An 18,549-nucleotide genomic window follows, 5' to 3' on the forward strand; every position below is an offset into this window, starting at 1 on the left:
ACCTTCTTTCTCTCCTACCTAGTGTGAGGGGGTTGGAAGGGATGAGGGTAGAATAAAGTTGGAACCATGGTAGATAAATAGAACCCAATAAAGAAGCCCCCCAAAAGAGCCCCAACACTTGGCCAGAGACAGCTGAGGGTGATTTGAAGTATTGAGATGTCAACATCTGTACAGGATCTATATTTAACCTCTGCAGAGTATGAAACTCTAAATAGTTACCTGTGTGATGTCTGTGAATCAAGAGCCCACTTGACAGTTTTAGGCGAGGAAAAGCTCTGCCACTGTGTTGTTCTTACAACATTAAGGATTTAGAGTAATCCCCTCCCAGCAGAAAGAGGAACAAACCATTCCTTAATGCCGAGCTCTGTCCTCGACTGCCTGCCTGTTTTGTTTTCTTTTGTTTTTCCTTCTTAACAGGAAATCATCTGTTCAAATAAAAACAGCCCTAAAGATCAGACTATCCAGGTAGCTTAATTTTTCTAAGGTAGATAGTTGCTGTAAAGCACAAAGAAGACAGACTTCATGTTGGATGCTTTTAGTGTGACTTTATATGGGAACTAAAATGTACAGAAATCTTGAGTAGAGTTTCACTATCAGGCTCTATTTTATTAGAATTCATTATAAATGTCGAAATCACCAAAGTGTCTGGGTTGCATATATTATTCAAACATAGTGGTAAAGAGAACCCATGTGGGGCATTGTAATACATGCCTATAATCTGAGCACTCAAGAGGTAGGGGCAGAAAGATCCAGAATTTAAAATCATATTCAGCTACATAGCTAGTTCTGGGCCAGCCTGGACTACATAAGACCATTTCACAATAAGTAATAAAACAACAAAAGAGAGGGAATCATCTTCTGGGAGAGAGAGAGAGAGAGAGAGAGAGAGAGAGAGAGAGAGAGAATGATTGATAGATGATAGACATGATACATATGATAAATAGAAAGATAGATGATAGATAGATAGACAGACAGACAAACAGACAGACAGACAGACAGACAGACAGACAGACAGACAGACAGACAGATAGATAGATAGATAGATAGATAGATAGATAGATAGATAAGATTCTCTTATATGAAGTATTTAGAAACTAGAAGTACCAAACTGATCAAAAGAGTTTATGACTTATAATGGAAAATAAAAAGCTTGCAAAAGTATTAAATGACATCTTACCTTCCAGACACTGGCAGGTGAACCCGCTGAGGCTGGACACACATGTGGCTCCATTTCTGCATGGGTCTAGGACACAGTAATCAATCTTGGACTGGCAAAGCTCTCCAGTATAACCTACAGAAAAAGAAGATGCCCATTGTCCAAGACCTGTTCTTCCAAAACTACCAGAGCCACCCTCAAATTAAGGCACTCCGCCAGAACCCACCCTTGGAAGCAGCCACCTTGCTTAAGAGTGTATTTGAGACTTCTTGATCTCATGTAGTTTTATAACCAGAAACTACCATAACATTAGAAGTATGATTCAAAATTCACTCATTTTAAAAATTGTTTTCTCTTGACTTCGCTGGGAATTTTATACATTGGAAGTCTCAGAAGCTGAGAATGATTTCCTCTGTCCCTAGGATGGTGTCTCTCTGACATAGAGTACACTTGGGCTGAAATGCCAGTTACCTTCCCAGAGTCACCACCATACCTTTATATAAGAGGGATTAAATATTTTAATGGATAATATTGAGCACTAAAAGCAGCCACTTGTGTTAATTCTATACCCTGTGCTCTCATTTTAAAGACTAAGAGATATTATTCTTGATACTTATTTGAGTCATAAATCCAGCTCTCCCTTTCCCATGAAGCCAGACCCCAGGTAATCTTGTGGGATAGTAACATAATCACAGGCAAACGGTGGGAAAATCAGGCTGTAAATCTCCTGGAACACCTTGGGCAACCTGAGGGCTTTAAATAAATCCAGGTTTTTAATTCACTTTTAAAACAAAGCCCTCTGGGGAGACAAGTTTAGAGAAAATAGCACACTAAAATGTTCCTTGTCTTAGAGTAGGTGATGCTTAAGAAAAATATGGAAAATACAAGATATAAAATAAAATATTTTCATAATAAAAGTGCCCTCAGTTGTGATATTTGAGTGACAGGACCATTGGATAGTCTAGAGAAAATACCTGTTGTAGATTTTAATTAGACATGTTTTCTACACAATTATAACCATTCAGTAGTATTAAATTGCCATGGTAGTTTTAACTACACAAAAAAACAGAAATTATTGGTTTTGAAAGGCTTTCGTTAGCACACACAGCTGAGACTTGCAAAACTCAATGAGTTGAGTGAGAGATGGACTGTCTGAGGCCCAGTTAACCTGCCAAGTTCATGTGGATTACAGTGAACAGAAGCCACCATCTCAGCATCTCCAGCCATCCTCCTCGCTCACTTCCAAACAAGCCAAGGCATTCCCAATTAGTAAAACGTATGAAAGAGAAGCCAGCCTATAGACTAAAATCCCAACACCAGGATGAGAAGCTTCCTCTGAATCCCAAAAGGCATCTTTGAGCATGACATCATAGAAAGGATGTATCTTCAAATGAAAGCTCTAGCTTCAATGCGTGAGTCAGTATGCTTGCAAGTGGAATGCTGAGAACATTGGGCTAAAAACAGTATGTTCAAATAGGTTCACATAGGTTCACTCTGATCGCCTTTCTGCTTGGATAGGAAAGTGTCCTAGGACACCAAAGCCCAGGAACCACAAAGCTCTGAAGAGGGAAGGTCTCCCAGTGGAAGGGTACCCTGAAATACAAGGGCCCAGAAACCACACAGCTTTGAGTTGGGACAGTGTCCCGATGGAATGAGACACCAGAGCCCAGGAACCACATAGCTCTGAGAGGAAGCAGAGATGTTGCAGCTTCCAGGAGAGGATATCACCAGCTGAGCCGAGGAGCTGAGGAGCCTCAGCCTGGCTCCTTCTCTTCTTCCCTTCTCATCATTGCTTCTTGTCAATGAGAAAGTCATACGAGGTAGCAAATCTCATGAAAGAGATTTATTTATTGGAGGGTCCAGGATGTGGAGGGACGAATACAGGAGTGGCAGTCTATGCTCCCAGGAGAGAACAAACAGCAGGGATTTGGACAATGCACAGGGCTTATATAGGGGTTCTTGGGGGGGGGTGGAGCTTTCTAGGGTGAAGATTTTCAGGCTGAGGATTGCTGGGATTTCAAGCTCTGAGCTGGGGGAGCTCAGAGATTGGTGGGCTTTCCTATTCCTGTTGGTGGCTTTTGTTCAGATTTTTCACCTAAAATTAGCATAGCCTTAGAGGGTCCTGTTGAGGGGCTGGAGATGACCTTATGACAGTTAGGGAGATCTGGGGGAGGGGCCTGGCTCCTAGAGCCCTTCAGAGAGTAGGGGGACCTGGCCACTTTCCTGCCTTGAGGGTTTACAGCGTTTACAAAGGGAGTTCACGGCAGAGAGCACCTTCCCTGACTCTTAACCAACATTAATCTAATCACACACACAGTCCAGTCCCCTATCCCATCCCTCCCTTTTATAAATAAGGAAACTGGGGATTAGGAAGATTAAACCATTTGCACAGTCACCAGGGATTCAAACTCCTGGGCCCAAGCCCTTAAATTCAGCTATGCCTAAATCAGTAAGCAGCCTAGACAGGAAATAGAACATCTTAGTTCCCACTGTGATCTCAGGCTTAGGAGGCTGAGGCAGAAGGATCTCAAATCCCAAGCCAACCTAGGCTACACAGTGTCAGCCTCATTTAAAAAGAAAAAAAAAAAAAAAAGGAAGACTTTAGCCAGGTGGTGGTGGCACACGCCTTTAATTGCATCACTTGAGAGGCAAAGGTAAGCAGGTCTCTTGAGTTTGAGGCCAGCCTGGTGTACAGAGTCAGTTCCAGAACAGCCAGGACTACCCAGAGGCATGCTGACTTGGATAAACGAAATAAATAAATAAATAAATAAATAAATAAATAAATAAATAAATAAGATTTTTAATGACCATTTCTTTGAATGATTTGAAATTTCAAATGTATTTAAATATAAAGAAATTCAGATCTAACCTGCCACCCTTGTCACCTAGCTTTAAGTGCCATTAACATTTCTATGTAACATCATCTGGTTTCCTCATAGCTTCCCCATAAGGATTTCTTAAAGCAAACTGCACTTCTATAAATATTTTATTATGCGTCCTTCTCAAAGGAGGATTGTTTTTAAAGATTGATTTTAATGTCCTCTCTAATGTGTAGCTCATTTATAAACTTAAACATTTTTAACCTTTTTATTAGTGCATAATAATTATACACAATAGATTTCATTACATCTTCATATCTGCTTTCATGTTGACTATATTCACCCCATTATTCTCTCATCTCCCTCCAATTCCTAATGATTCCATTTTTGTTATATGTATTAGTATCAAAATTTTATCTTTTAAGAGCTTCACTTGTGTGGAAATACACAAACATCCCATGCACTTATTTTTATAGACCTAAAGATTTGAAACTGTAAGTAGAGTGAATCTGAGGTCCTATTCAAACTACCAGTTCTGTATACAGGTTTTATAAGTAAACAAATAAATTAATTTACATTTTAATGTGCTGGGTGTTGGGGCTGCCATAGTGACTTGAGGGGGCCAACAGGCATGGGTCTGTGACTGCGGAAATTCTACATCACTTCAGAAGGTCTGATAAAACACTTCTCATATGCCAAGATCAATATGGCACCCTAGTGAGGGAGGTCCTGTCTGGAGTAAACATTACCTCATTATTTTCTTCTCCTTGGGCTTTAGAATCTTTACAAACTTTGAGAGCATAAGAAACAGTGAAATCATATTTAAAAGACTCTGGGTAAGTAGAGTGACTTGTAATCTATGAGTCTCCTGATGTGCCTATGGCTCAGCATTTCTACAAATGAAGACCGATAATGGAAGCATTCACTGGGGGAAGTGGGTAAAGAGGAGGCAAGAGAGGCAGGCTGAGATTGCAAGCTGATGGGACACAGAGCATCCCTGGCAATACTGGAAATACATAGTAACTACTAGAACCCAAGGACTGATTACATCGTAGCAACTATAGCCAATATCTGCCCGTGCATGTGTAGAGTGGTATTGATGCCTGTCCACCCCAGGCTGGTCATGTGGAGCCAAGAATCATTGTTGGCCTCCTGTGAGTTACTAGGGAATGACTATTACATCATTCTCATCCGCTGACAATGGCCAGCTCCGGAAGAAGAGAGGCAAAGCACGAAGAACCACACTCATGAATTCAGGAGCTTTCAACCACAAGATTAGCAAGACATTTCTTAGACCTTCAGAGACTAGCAGCCTGATAGAAATTGTCAACCATCACACACACACACACACAGACACACACACACACAGACACACACACACACACACAGACACACTCAGACACACACAGACACACACATAGACACACACACACATAGACACACACAGATACACACACAGACACACACACAGACACACACACACACAGACACACACACACAGGCACACACACAGACACACACACAGACACACACACACAGGCACACACACACAGGCACACACACAGACACACACACACAGGCACACACACAGACACACACACAGACACACACACAGACACACACACACAGACACACACACACAGACACACACACACAGACACACACACAGACACACACACACACAGGCACACACACACAGACACACACACAGACACACACACACAGACACACACACACACACACGCACACATGAGTCTCGGGACTGGATACCTAAGACTGACCCTAATCATCCTTCCTGAGCCTTCTGTCTCTTCAGTTGTTAGTTTGTTTGCATGTCTTTTGGTTGGTTGGTTGGTTTGGGGTTTGTTTGTTTTTTTTTTTTTAATCTCATAACCAGACAGTCAAAACTCAATAAGCAGTAGACAGGAATTTGAATGGGACAAGATATTAAAATCTCTTTGAGTTTTCTATCTATCCTGCTGAAAGTAGGATGGTCACGTTTTTAGAGAAGCATGCCAAACAGTCACAGCACTTTCCGGGCTTGTGACAGTGGGAACAGACACCCAGAGAAGCATGCAGATGTTTAAGAAAGACTTGAGTGTGCCAGTGCTGAGGGAAAAGTGACCTAGTGGCTGATGGGATGTCTTAGGTAAATGTGCTCTTGCATACATGAGTGAGTATGTGGTTCCCAAAGAACCATGCCAAACTCCCAAGTGGACAGTCAATAAAGAATGGCAGAAAAAATAGGTGAGTGGCACTTACATGTCCCATAAAACACAGGGCAATGGCAAGCTTCACACTAGTCCTCGATGAAAGATCTCGGTCTGGTTGCTATAGGAAGTTAATCACCACATAATACCTTGGGACCTTATGTCCCAGGCACACTTCTTGTCTTTGTTCTAAGCTCCCACAACTGTAGAACCATTTATCACCATGGTTCCCCCCTCCATAACAAACTGTATCCCTTGAACTGCAAGCCAAAGTAAACCCTCCTCCTTCTGTTTCTGGTCACAGCACTGAGAAATGTACCAAAGACAAACCAAACACAGAAAGGATGGTGTTGGTCCCGTTCAACACTCAGTATGGGTTTGGGTTAGGCTCTTCTGGAATGTGGAAATCCCAAGATTAAACACATCCCAACTGAAAAGATGTTGTATCTGAGAGACTCTGTCAATGTGATTCCAATCACAATGTTAAAGTGGGTAACAGGTTTGTTTTTTACTAATGAATTTTAAATTGAAATATGAGGTTGTTAGATTACATTGAGATGTTAAACAGATCTCAGAAATCACTATTTAAATTTAATTCTCCTAAGAGAACAAACACAACAGACAATTCCTTTCCTATTAAAGTGTGTGTGTGTGTGTGTGTGTGTGTGTGTGTGTGTGTGTGTGTGCGTGTGTGTGTAAATGCCTGCCTGTCTATCTGTCTGTCTTGTTTGTCTGTGTGTGTGTATGGAAATGCCTGTCTGTCTGTTTGTCTATCTGTCTGTCTTGTTTCTCTCTCTCTCTCTCTCTCTCTCTCTCTCTCTCTCTCTCTCTCTCTCTCTCTCTCTGTGTGTGTGTGTGTGTGTGTGTGTGTGTGTGTGTGTGCCACCATGAGTTGGGGAGGGGAGGGTTAGAAGGTAACTTGTGGAAGTCAGTTCTCTCTTTTCTAGCATGTGGGACCTGAGGATAGAACCCTGGTCATCAGGCTTGGCACCAAGGGCCTTTACCCACTGAGTTATTTGGTTGTCCCACAAAAGACAACTCATGATAGTCTTCTCTGGCACACAAACCATTCTAGAACAGCTGAGACTTCAGGCCATGTTACTCTACATGGCTACTCACTTGGACTCTGCCTTCTTTTGATACTGCCCTGTTCATTAGGTCTAAGCTCAGAAAACACCAATTTGGACCTGGGGCTCTGGCCCTCCTTTACTCTTGAACTTGTCACCATGTCACCTAGAAGATCTTAAGAGCAGGCCTTATCCCCAGAGCCCATGCTCCATCTCTTTATAATTACCATTATCTGATATGATTCTCTCATTCATTCAATTATAAGTACTTTCATCTGATGAATGCAAATGCAGTTGCCTTACACGTGCATTCTCAACTCCTTGAGAATCAGGGATTTGTCTTATTAAGCTCTAGACTCTTGTAACATAAAATATTTCTCAGCACAAATAACCATTCAAATAATGAGCCCATTTATTTAAGGTTTTTCCCTTAAATCACTGCATCCTTTATCTAAGATGTCTGCCTATACCAAAGAAACAACACCCAGAAGCCATATGGATGAAGAGTGCTTTCCACTCTTTCTCCTAATGGGCATTAAAATGAACACACAGCTGGGTTTTTTGTTTGTTTGTCTGTTTGTTTGTCTGTTTTTGTACTACTCAGCTATTAAAAAGAATGAATTTATGAAATTCCTAGGCAAATGGATGGACCTGGAGGGCATCATCCTGAGTAAGGTAACCCAATCACAAAAGAACTCACATGATATGTACTCACTGATAAGTGGATATTAGCCCAGAAACTTAGAATACCCAAGATACAAGATACAATTTGCAAAACACATGAAACTCAAGAACGAAGACCAAAGTGTGGACACTTTGCCCCTTCTTAGAATTGGGAACAAAACACCCATGGAAGGAGTTACAGAGACAAAGTTTGGAGCTGAGACAAAAGAATGGACCATCTAGAGACCATACCCAGGGATCCATCCCATAATCAGCCTCCAAACGCTGACATCATTGCATACACTAGCAAGATTTTGCTGAAAGGACCCTGATATAGCTGTCTCTTGTGAGGCTATGTCGGGGCCTAGCAAACACAGAAGTGGATGCTCATAGTCAGCTATTGGATGGATCACAGGGCCCCCAATGGAGGAGCTAGAGAAAGTAACCAAGGAGCTAAAGGGGTCTGCAACCCTATAGGTGGAACAACAATATGAACTAACCAGTACCTCCAGAGCTCGTGTCTCTAGCTGCATATGTATCAGAAGATGGCCTAGTCGGCCATCATTGGAAAGAGAGGCCCATTGGTCTTGCAAACTTTATATGCCTCAGTACAGGGGAACGCCAGGGCCAAGAATTGGGATAGCATTGGAAATGTAAATGAAGAAAATACCTAATAAAAGTAAATAAAAAAAAAAGGAGAAGGAAAGGTTATATCACAATATATACTGTAGTAGTAAAAATGAGAACGCCCCCTGCAGGCTCATATATTTGCATTATTAGTCCCCATTTGAACTGTTAAGGGAGAATTAGGGGGTGTGGCTTTGTTGAAGGAGGGGCACCACTGGGGCTTAGCTCACACCAGGCCCTTTGTCTGCCTGCTGCCTATGAGAATGTAAAGCTCTCAGCTACTGCTTCAGCACCAAGTCTGCCTGTTCCCCTGCATGATGATAGTTTAATAAACTGAACCTCTGAAATTGTAAGCAAGCCCCAGGTTGGATGATTTCTTTTTATAAAAAGTTGCCTTGGTCACTGTATCTCTTCACAGCAATAGAACAGAGACTAAGTTAAGACATAGACTATCAGAAAATCACCTGCTTTTGCTACAGTGTCCTGCACCCCCAACTTGGGAAAATGCAATGAGCAATTATCCTTCAGAGGGCCCTGAGATGGGTGGAGAATTAAGCTGGTCCACTTCTAAGCTTCAGTCTTGTTTCTCTGATTAAGACTGTCCATTCAAGCCAGGCGTGGTGGCGCACACCTTTGATCCCAGCACTCAGGAGGCAGAGGCAGGCGGATTTCTGAGTTTGAGGCCAGCCTGGTCTACAAAATGAGTTCCAGGACAGCCAAGGCTATACAGAGAAACCCGGTCTCAAAAAAAAAAAAAAAAGACTGTCCATCCAACCATATGGCAAATTAACATGGTTGAAACAAACTGTCACCTTTTTCTGCCTCAATAGCCCCTGATCAGGTTAGCTTCTAGTTAGTTAGAACCTAACTAACCTGGTTAGGTTCTCAGCTGGGCTGAATCTCCCTCAGGGTCACCTGAAATGTCTGGTGACACTATTCAACATCCAATCCCTAGGGATGCCCCTGGCATCTAGTGGGTACAGAGTACTGCCAAACATCCTTAAAATAGGACAGTCTCCACCACAAAGAGCCATCTAGTCCAAAATGACCCCATGGTGAGCTAGAAGCCCAAGGTCAGAGGGATACTATCCTTCCAGACTGAAAATAGCTACTTTTATCCTAGTTCCACCTCCTTACATCACACAGGACCACTCACTTATGAATCAGAGCAGCATGTTCAGAGAATTTTGGATAATCAGAATCCTAGGAGTACCTTATAATTTTATATCTCCAAATCAGAGACCATTTTAAAACACACGATTTGACTCTCAAAATTATAAGTTACTGAGAAACTTATTCAGAATGAAGTAATTGATTTGAAATGGGCAGTTTGGAAATACTCCCTGGGAGCCACAGGGTTTATTTATTTTCTTTAGAGAACATTCTCGTATAACAAAGATATAAGGAAACAGTGAGACTCGGGGGTGCAAAAGGATGTCTTCAGAGATGCATGGAACACCTGGGGAAGGTCTAGCCTGAGCCTTGGTGCTTTTATAGAAGTCTGAACATAAGCAATGTTAGGTGAATCGAAGCGCATTTGACAGGACGTGTACCCTGGCAGAGCCTGTTCATGACAAAAACACCAGGCAGAAGGTGACCACTCAGATTTAAGGAATCCTCAAGTAATAAACCCACTCTCTAGGTGTTCACAAATTACACAGTACCTAACATATCTTTGGAAAACTTGACTTTATAATATTTTATATTTTGTTATAAGATGCATCTTAAAATTGAGAGGTAATGAGAAAACTAAAGCTCTGTAACATCTTTTGACTTCCAGAGCATAAAAATATCTATCCCACCCACCCATCTGTCTTTATAGCTGCACTGCCCAATCCCTTCGAATGAGAGAAACCTTTCATGGATCCAGGAAGACTCACATGCAGAAAAGAAATTGCCTAAATGGGTCTTTAAATTTAAAAAGCAACTTATCAGTGATAGCTTTAAAACAAAACAAAAGAACAAGCAAACAAAATAAAAATTAACCTCTCTTCCAACACAATTGTTTATTCGTAAGAAGTTTATTCCACAATTCTTCTGCTGAAATGAAAAACATTCATTCCCCTTTCTGCTTTGGCTCTGTGAGGGAGAATCTAATTGTTTCTTTGGAGCACTGTTCTGAAAGCTTCCAAGGTGGGAATTAAAGTGAAATCTATTTTTAGTGTGCCTGGTCTTTTTATAATCTAGCCTGTGCAGTGGAGTGAAGCTGTTGGGCTTGAATGGAAAGCCTCATGCTAGCAAGAGAGCCCACCAGCTCCCGACCTTACCCTCTGGGGTCTACGCAGCCAGTGCCGGAGCCTTGGCCACAGCTGCTAAAATGCAGTAGCTAATATTAGCACACTGGACAATAAATAAATAGCAGGAATCTGAGCACCATCAAGATATTCCATCTTGGAGCATGCAATCTTAATGTGGGAAGGCAGAAATTATTCAGAAAGAGAGAGAAAGATGGCCTGGCAGGAGAAAACCAGAAATGTCTGGATAAATGTAAACCTACCAAAAGGAAAGAAAGAATGCTATCTATGGTTCACAAAAGGAAGATTGATAACATATAATTAAAATGGGAATATGTAATATGAATAAAAGCATAAAAGAAAGCTTAGCATTCCACAGAACTAAAAACCTTAGTCTCAAGGGTTGAAAGAAAGCATCACCATCCAATAGTCAAAAATGCAAAAGTAGAGAGAGAAAAAAGGATAGTGGTTTAGAAAAACAAACTGTCAGGATTATAAAGCTATGCTCAGCTGAGTGGGCTCATTCAAGTCTTGACAACTTCCATTTCCATCATAACCAAAATGAGGATAAAGATGCCTAGCTCTCAAGATACTGAGTTTGATCAACTCTGAGCAGCAGGTATAATGCCTACAAATGTACCTTTAAATTCACAACAGCTTGCACAGTGCCTGGGCACTAACATGTCTTAAGTGGCCCTATGTTTTGTGAAAGTATTTGTGGATTCCAAGACTGCAGAGCAATGTGCCTAGTGTCATCGGCGCTCTAGTTCTAAACAGGCAATTGAGAACAGTGGTCCTCTAAGGGTGATCAGCATTAGCATCACCTGGGGACACCTGTCAAATATCTATTGAGCAGTAGCATCCTTCATCCACCGAGGCAGAAACCCCAGCTGGGCCTAGAAACAAAACTCTAAGGAGCCATTCAAGGATGGTGGGGTGGCTCACTGGGTAAGCCACTTGCTGAACAAGAATGAAGAGTTCAGATTCTCCAGAACCCATAAAGCCACATGAGGTGGTGTATGAATATCTGTAATCCTGTAGAGATGGCGCTCAAAAGCCACCATGTGTACACAGTGGCTAACAAGAGACTCTACTTCAAAGAAAGTAGAAAATGAGTACTGTCACCTGAGGTATCCTCTACACACACACACACACACACACACACCACTCTCAAAACAAACAAAGATTAAAAAACAAAAAGAAGTCTTCTAGATTGTTCTGACATGGTATATTTACTAACCATGGAAGTCACCAGCAAGCATTATTTTAATATAAAACATTAATGTTACTTATTTAAGAGTTTTACACATAATTCAGATTATGGAAGAGGAAAAAAAAAGTAAAGTATACTAGGCCCCAGATCTTACTTAGCACAACTGACACCATGATGGGGATACCATTCAGGCCTTTAAACCCAGCAACAACAGAGGCAGCACCACCTACCAAAGTGAGAACAAAGACCTAATCCATCAAAGTCCAGAGTTATGGGAAAGTCACTAAACGTACTAACCTTGCTTTCTGGCTTCTTTGCTTCTGCTTCTGGGTGACTGTTCTTACTAGTTGAGGTATATCAACCCAGGGTGTGACTTTTATGCCTAAAATCTCACCCTGAGGAATGCTTGGGACTGTACTCAGGTCCTGACCACACAGGGAGTCACCAAACAGCTAGTAAAGACTTTCTATTGGCTTGAACCTATGTCTGAGCAGTATTGTCTGGTGGATACCTTTGGGCTGGATGGCATTCAATAGTCATAAAGAAGTCCTTACAACCAGGCTCAGGATAGAAGGGCAGAAAAAAGAATTCTGTTCTTCACCTTCCTCTTGTATCAATGTCGAAGACCAGACAGAGAGGTGTCCTATATGAGCCACCCATCCTGGCCTGTGTGTGTGTGTGTGTGTGTGTGTGTGTGTGTGTGTGTGTGTGTGTGTGTGAGAGAGAGAGAGAGAGAGAGAGAGAGAGAGAGAGGTGAGTGCACACAAATGCATGTGTATATCTGTGTGCAGGTGTATGATTTTTTTTTCCTCTTCCATAATCTGAATTATGTGTAAAACTCTTAAATAAGAGTGTGTGTGTGTGTTGTATGCCATTTTCACAAGTACAAACACGGAATATATGCACACATATGTTTGTGTATCTATGTTGTATTCTTGCTCACTCTTTCAAGATCAATACTGTTGCTCTGTTTCATGGTAAGTTTACTTGAGATCAGAGGAGTCAGGTAGAGTTTACTGATAACTATGGATCTATAAGAGAATGGCCAACTATAAACCTCAGGCTCTTAATCCTGTGTCCTTTCTCCTGCTTTCATGAAATTTATTTAAGAAGATCATGAGGACCAACAAACCAGCTTTGAGGCAGGGGCAGTATGCAGCCTGGCTCTTATTGTATTATCAAAACAGTCACTGAACTGTAGCCATTGGCTACCTTCTTTCAACCTTCTTTTGAACAGAGGCCCAGTAAGATCAAAGCATTTCCCCAAAGCCATGAAAAACCAAAGGAGCAGACAAAACAACACCAAGGCACTGAATTTGCACTTCTCAGCCTAGAGCATCTCTTTAGTCATCCCAGACCTGAGCTTCCCAAGTCTCACCAGCAGTGTGTACAAAGCAAGACAGAATGAAGGGAGGCTGAGGCTTGTCACCATTACTCAGGCAGCAGATGACAGCAGTTTGAATCAGGGTTGTGGTGGTGGAATAGGAAGAAAGAATCAGATAGAGAATCATCATAAATAAAGTGAATTGGTGAGTGTCCAGGGATAAATGATAGAAAAGCAGAGCCATCAATGTCCAGCATCCAGTCTGAGCAATGAGGGAGACCAGCGCCAGCAGGAGTGAGCAGATGCATCAATGCCAAGTCCAATAATGCTGCTAGATCTGAGGTGAGAGGCCAGACTGGAAAGACAGGCTGGAAGCCATCCTTGTGGTGACAGTTCAGAATGAAAAATTGCTACCAAAGGCCCAGGAGAATGAGGAAAAGGAAAAGGAAGGGGAGGTGGAGATCTTGTGAGAACTCAGGAAAATGGATACAGTGCAGGGCTCTGCAAACCACACAGAGAATGCTTCTTAGAGAGATTAGCACTGTGGGCAGAGTGAGGACTAGGGAGGAAATGGCGCTGACCACTGACCTAGAGAAGCAGGTCCACGAAACAGATGTGAGCAAGCCCATGACTTCATTTAGGAAATCACCTGTCAGATCAATGTGTACCAGAGGCAAAGAAAGAGGGAAGAGGGAAGAGGAAGAGAGGGGACTGGAGATCAAGAGAAAGGAAGAGAGGGGGAAAGGAGAAAGGAGAAAGAAAAGCTAAACACGGAGAAGCAGGAATAATTTGTTGCTTCCCTAATGGTCTGAGGGGAGCAGGTTCCAGACCCTAGCAGATAGAAAGCAGAGAGGTTAAGAAGGCATGGAATATGATAAAGATGAGAAATGACCCAAGGGAGAGTACGTTGGAAAACAGCAGCATTTTCCACAGTAGCCTACAGCCATAAGGACATGAGTAGGTGGCCAAAGAATGGTGTGTCTACTCAGGGGGAAATTACTCAGGCATCAAGAAGAAAGTGGAACCCATCCACATCATGTCATGAAAGAGTTTTAGAAGCATTGTGCTCAATGGAAAGTGCTGCTTATAAACATTGCCTATCATATGACTGAATTTATATGAAGTGACTAAAGGAAGCAAATCTATGAAGCAGAAAGCTGCCTAGGGCTGGATGTTGGGGAAATACTAGAATCCATGTTTTGAGGTGATGAAATGTCCTAAAATTTATTGTAATGATAATTACCCAACCTGGAATGTACTAAAAAAAAAAACCACTGAATTCTATATTTCAATAGTATATGGATGATATCTCAATGAGCTATTAAAAAAAATTGATGTCTCACACACAGTTTCTCACTGCAAGCATATTTCCTATCCAACCTACCAGAAATCAGTTCTCCCCTCACATGCATCTCTAGTCAAAAGCCTCTCACCACTTCTACAAGCAGCAGGCTAGCTGTGCTTATATACTGCCTGGATGGCCAGTAGTCTCCTAGTCATCTTCTCAGCATGCCTGCTGGTGAAGAGCCATCATCACATGGCCCACTGCAGTTAGCCATCAAAGTCTCCCATCATCCTTGGGACAAGAACCTTGCTCATTGTTGTGAGCTGGCACTGCTCATCTGAGCTCCACTCATCCCTGGCTCTCTTATGCTCTGCATGCCTGCCCCACAGACATTGCAGGCAAGTTCCTACCTCAGGACCTTTTGTGTTAACTTAGTCCATTAAGGCTGCTGGAGCAAAGTACCTCACAATGGGGAAGCAGTAAATGCCACCAGCATCATATTGATACAGCTCGAGGCTGAGTAGTCCAAAATCAAAGTGCCAGCACATTCAGTATCTGTAAGGTCCTCTTCCTCAAAAATGATGCTTTTTTTATATGTTATTACATGGCAGAAAGGAAAACAGGGACATATTTTATAAGGACAGCAATTTCATTTATGCATGTATCATGCCTGTGACCAATCACCTCTGAGGTTTTTTTAATAGGATCTTCTTGGTAGTTCCATTTCAACATACTGGCTTTGGGGAATAGAAGTATTCAGATCATATCATAGTATGTGGGTAGCTCTGACATTTTCCTCCCACTGATATTCACATTGTTGACAAGCTCATCTCCTTGGGGTCTCTTATTTCAATCTCAGAAAGGCATTCCCTAATGACCCTACTCTCTGTCTCTGCTTTTTGCTTCTTCATTGAGCCCATAATACCTTGCTTCTTTCTGTTGACCCCATACATGTACAAGTATACACAAACACACATGTATGCACACATATAGACACCACAGTAAACCCACACATGCATGTGGTTTAGCTATCTCCACCCTTAAACTATGACCTCACTGTACACAAAGACTTAAACAATTATATCCACAGACCCCAGAGAACACCTGGCATGTACCAAGCTTTTGTTAAATAGCTGTTGGATGAATGAATAATCATTGCGTCAACTTTTATTTTAAAGATGAAACGACCTGCCAGGGCTTTATGGAAGGTTAGGAGTGCCACATAACCAGTAAACCAGAAAGGCCCACTCAAAATTTTGAGCCACAAAATTTTGGTTTTGTCTCCATTTAGTTCCAGTTGGTGCCATTGCTGGTCCTGAGAAGAGACAATGCCACTGGGGTCAATGCATTTATACTCATCAAAACCTTCAATAGAAAACTGAGGAGACTTTGGTGTGCAAAGAAAAGCTTTCTGACTCAGAGATGGGCCCTGAGTGATGGAGCTGTCTCAGTTTTTTCCGACAGGCCTTGTGACCTTGAATATGTCCTTCAGCCTCCAGACTTCACACATAAAGAGGAAAGATCTGAATCTACCCATCTTTAAGTGCAGAACCATGATGCTTCTATACACTCCTTGGGTTGTGTGTGAGAACTCACTCTGGGACAAACTCACATTTGTCCCCAGGTAGAGGTGCCCACTTCACAGGCACTGACCCTCCAGCCATCGGTGTTTCCCAGATAGACGTAGACAGGCTCATGTGTTACACTTGCCTCAGAATGATGAGTTCCTAAAAATAGTCTAAAAATCACCGATTAGAACAATGTGGTGCTTTGAAGCATTATGGAAATCCAGTGCAAGATGCTAATAATATTTTGGCAGTGGCAGGTGTGAATGTGTATCACAGCTATTCTTTCCAGAAAAGAAAAGAAAAAGAAAAAGAAATGGCTCCTTTGAGGAAATTTATATTTTTGACGTTAGAAGGTTTTAATAAAATAAATCCCAGTTTAAAAGTTAAATTTCATTTTAATCATGTGTTTCCTGTCTGCTACGAAAGCACAGGGTTTGGCACAACAGAGAGCGTTGTGTGTGTATTCCTTTCCAAAGCTAGGCAGGCTCAAGACCCAGAGAGAGATGAGTTATCAGTTCAAATCAGAAGGCCAGCCAGCATGGAAACCAGGCAATGGCAGATTACCAAGAATTTAGGAAAAACCTGATTCAATTCATTCCAAATTCAGAAACCTCCTGATAGATTCTCCTGCAGTATTTTATACCTTTGATGGCCTTCTTTCTGGAAGTATTGCTAGTTTCAAGAGAAACATCAATCACAGTTGATAATAACATTTTTCTTGTAATACAAATTTTAACAATAATATAAAACTCATTCTATGTTGTTCAGACACATACATGGCTTTTCTCAAAACCTCAACTTTTCTCAACAACTAGACAAGTCCTGCTTACAAGCTACTGATTTACAAAGCAAATGAAAACAGAAGAGACGAGAGTTTAGTGTTGAATCAACTCAAATTCTAATCTACTATATTCATAATCTCTAAATTACCCAGGAATAAAGACTCTCATAAACCATAACTAACTGCCTACACAAGACCTTCACCAAGCCAGCCCATATTCTAGCACAGATGGGTGAGGCCACACTCCTACCCCTAACTGAGGGAGCTGTGGCAGTTGATAGCTGCTGGGGGAAAGAGACTCATTCTTTTTGTTGAGGATGTGGCCACTGGTAGGTTTTCTAGACTCCTGTGGATGGCTCTGCCCACATGCACATATGGGCAACACTTATTGGACTTGCTGGACTATTTTTTTTAAGGAGCATAAAAGGATATGAAGGTGGGCACTGCAGGGAAGGAGAGCCAAGGGACTTGAGGGGGTTTGGTAAATGGGAAATAGATACAATCATATTTCATTATGTGCATATATGAAACTCTCAAAGAATTAAAGAAAAAACTTTTAAATAGCTTCTGTAAAATGTTTTTAAAATCTCACTACACAACAGCAAGTGTATGTGGGATAAAAGTTTCCTACAGGTAAACAACTTCAGGCAGATAACACATCCACAAAGCGGGCCTCGAAGCATTATGTACAAGCCAGCAAGATGATTTGTTTCATTTTGAAATCTATTTAATCTGTGAACTGTGTGGAGTGACACCACCCCATCCCCAGATGCAAACATGACATTCCTTGGAAATTTGGGGGAGGGGCAAGACATAATATTCAGAAAATAGTACAACTGCCTTGTGTTTTTTGAAAAGTGCATCAAAACAACTCATAACTGTTGATAAGTATGGTACTATGAAATAGCTTTTATTTTAGTAGAAGAAATAAAATATCAGAAACCGGAAAACAGTGTCTTAAATGAGGTATAAGATGTATTAACTATAAAAGCAACATCTACCTACCACAATCCAAGAATAGTGGAGTCAAACAACCATGGAATCATGACTCCAAATAAGTCCTTCCTGTTTGAGCTTTTTCCTCAATTTGTTACAGCAAGTTAAAACTGACTGCTACAGGAGGCAAATAGAGGTTACTTGGAAGAAAAAACAATGTAGAAATAGGAGTTTAGGGGCACCTAGAATAACTTGTAGAGGTCTGGATGGAATACAGGAAGGTGAACTGTGTAGAGCTAGAGCCCCTAAGTTCAATTTGGGGATGCTTCAGTTCAAGGTGGCCTGGAACATCCAAATGGAGATGCCAGGGTAGCATCAGAATGAATGGGATGGAGGGGAAATATCATCTGATCTATCATTCACACACATACACACACATACACACACATACACACACATACACTCACATACACACACATACACTCACATACACACACATACACACACATACACACACATACACACACATACACTCACATACACTCACATACACACACATACACACACATACACACACATACACACACATACACACACATACACTCACATACACACACATACACACACATACACTCACATACACACACATACACTCACATACACACA

The 18,549-nt window shown here is 41.6% G+C and overlaps 1 protein-coding gene across 1 annotated transcript in view; it reads right to left on the reverse strand.

Annotated features, from left to right (window-relative positions):
• The window catches only part of Dner (delta/notch like EGF repeat containing), a 308,211-nt gene that overhangs the window by 99,085 nt on the left and 190,577 nt on the right, over window positions 1-18,549 (reverse strand). Inside the window, exon 7 of the mRNA XM_021173483.3 lies at window positions 1,178-1,291. Within this exon, the coding sequence (XP_021029142.1) occupies window positions 1,178-1,291 (114 nt within the window). The remainder of the gene's footprint in view (window positions 1-1,177; window positions 1,292-18,549) is intronic.

The sequence above is a fragment of the Mus caroli genome, unplaced genomic scaffold (assembly GCF_978045245.1).
Source record: "Mus caroli unplaced genomic scaffold, Mus_caroli_1 scaffold_1, whole genome shotgun sequence".
NCBI classification, from domain to species: domain Eukaryota; kingdom Metazoa; phylum Chordata; class Mammalia; order Rodentia; family Muridae; genus Mus; species Mus caroli.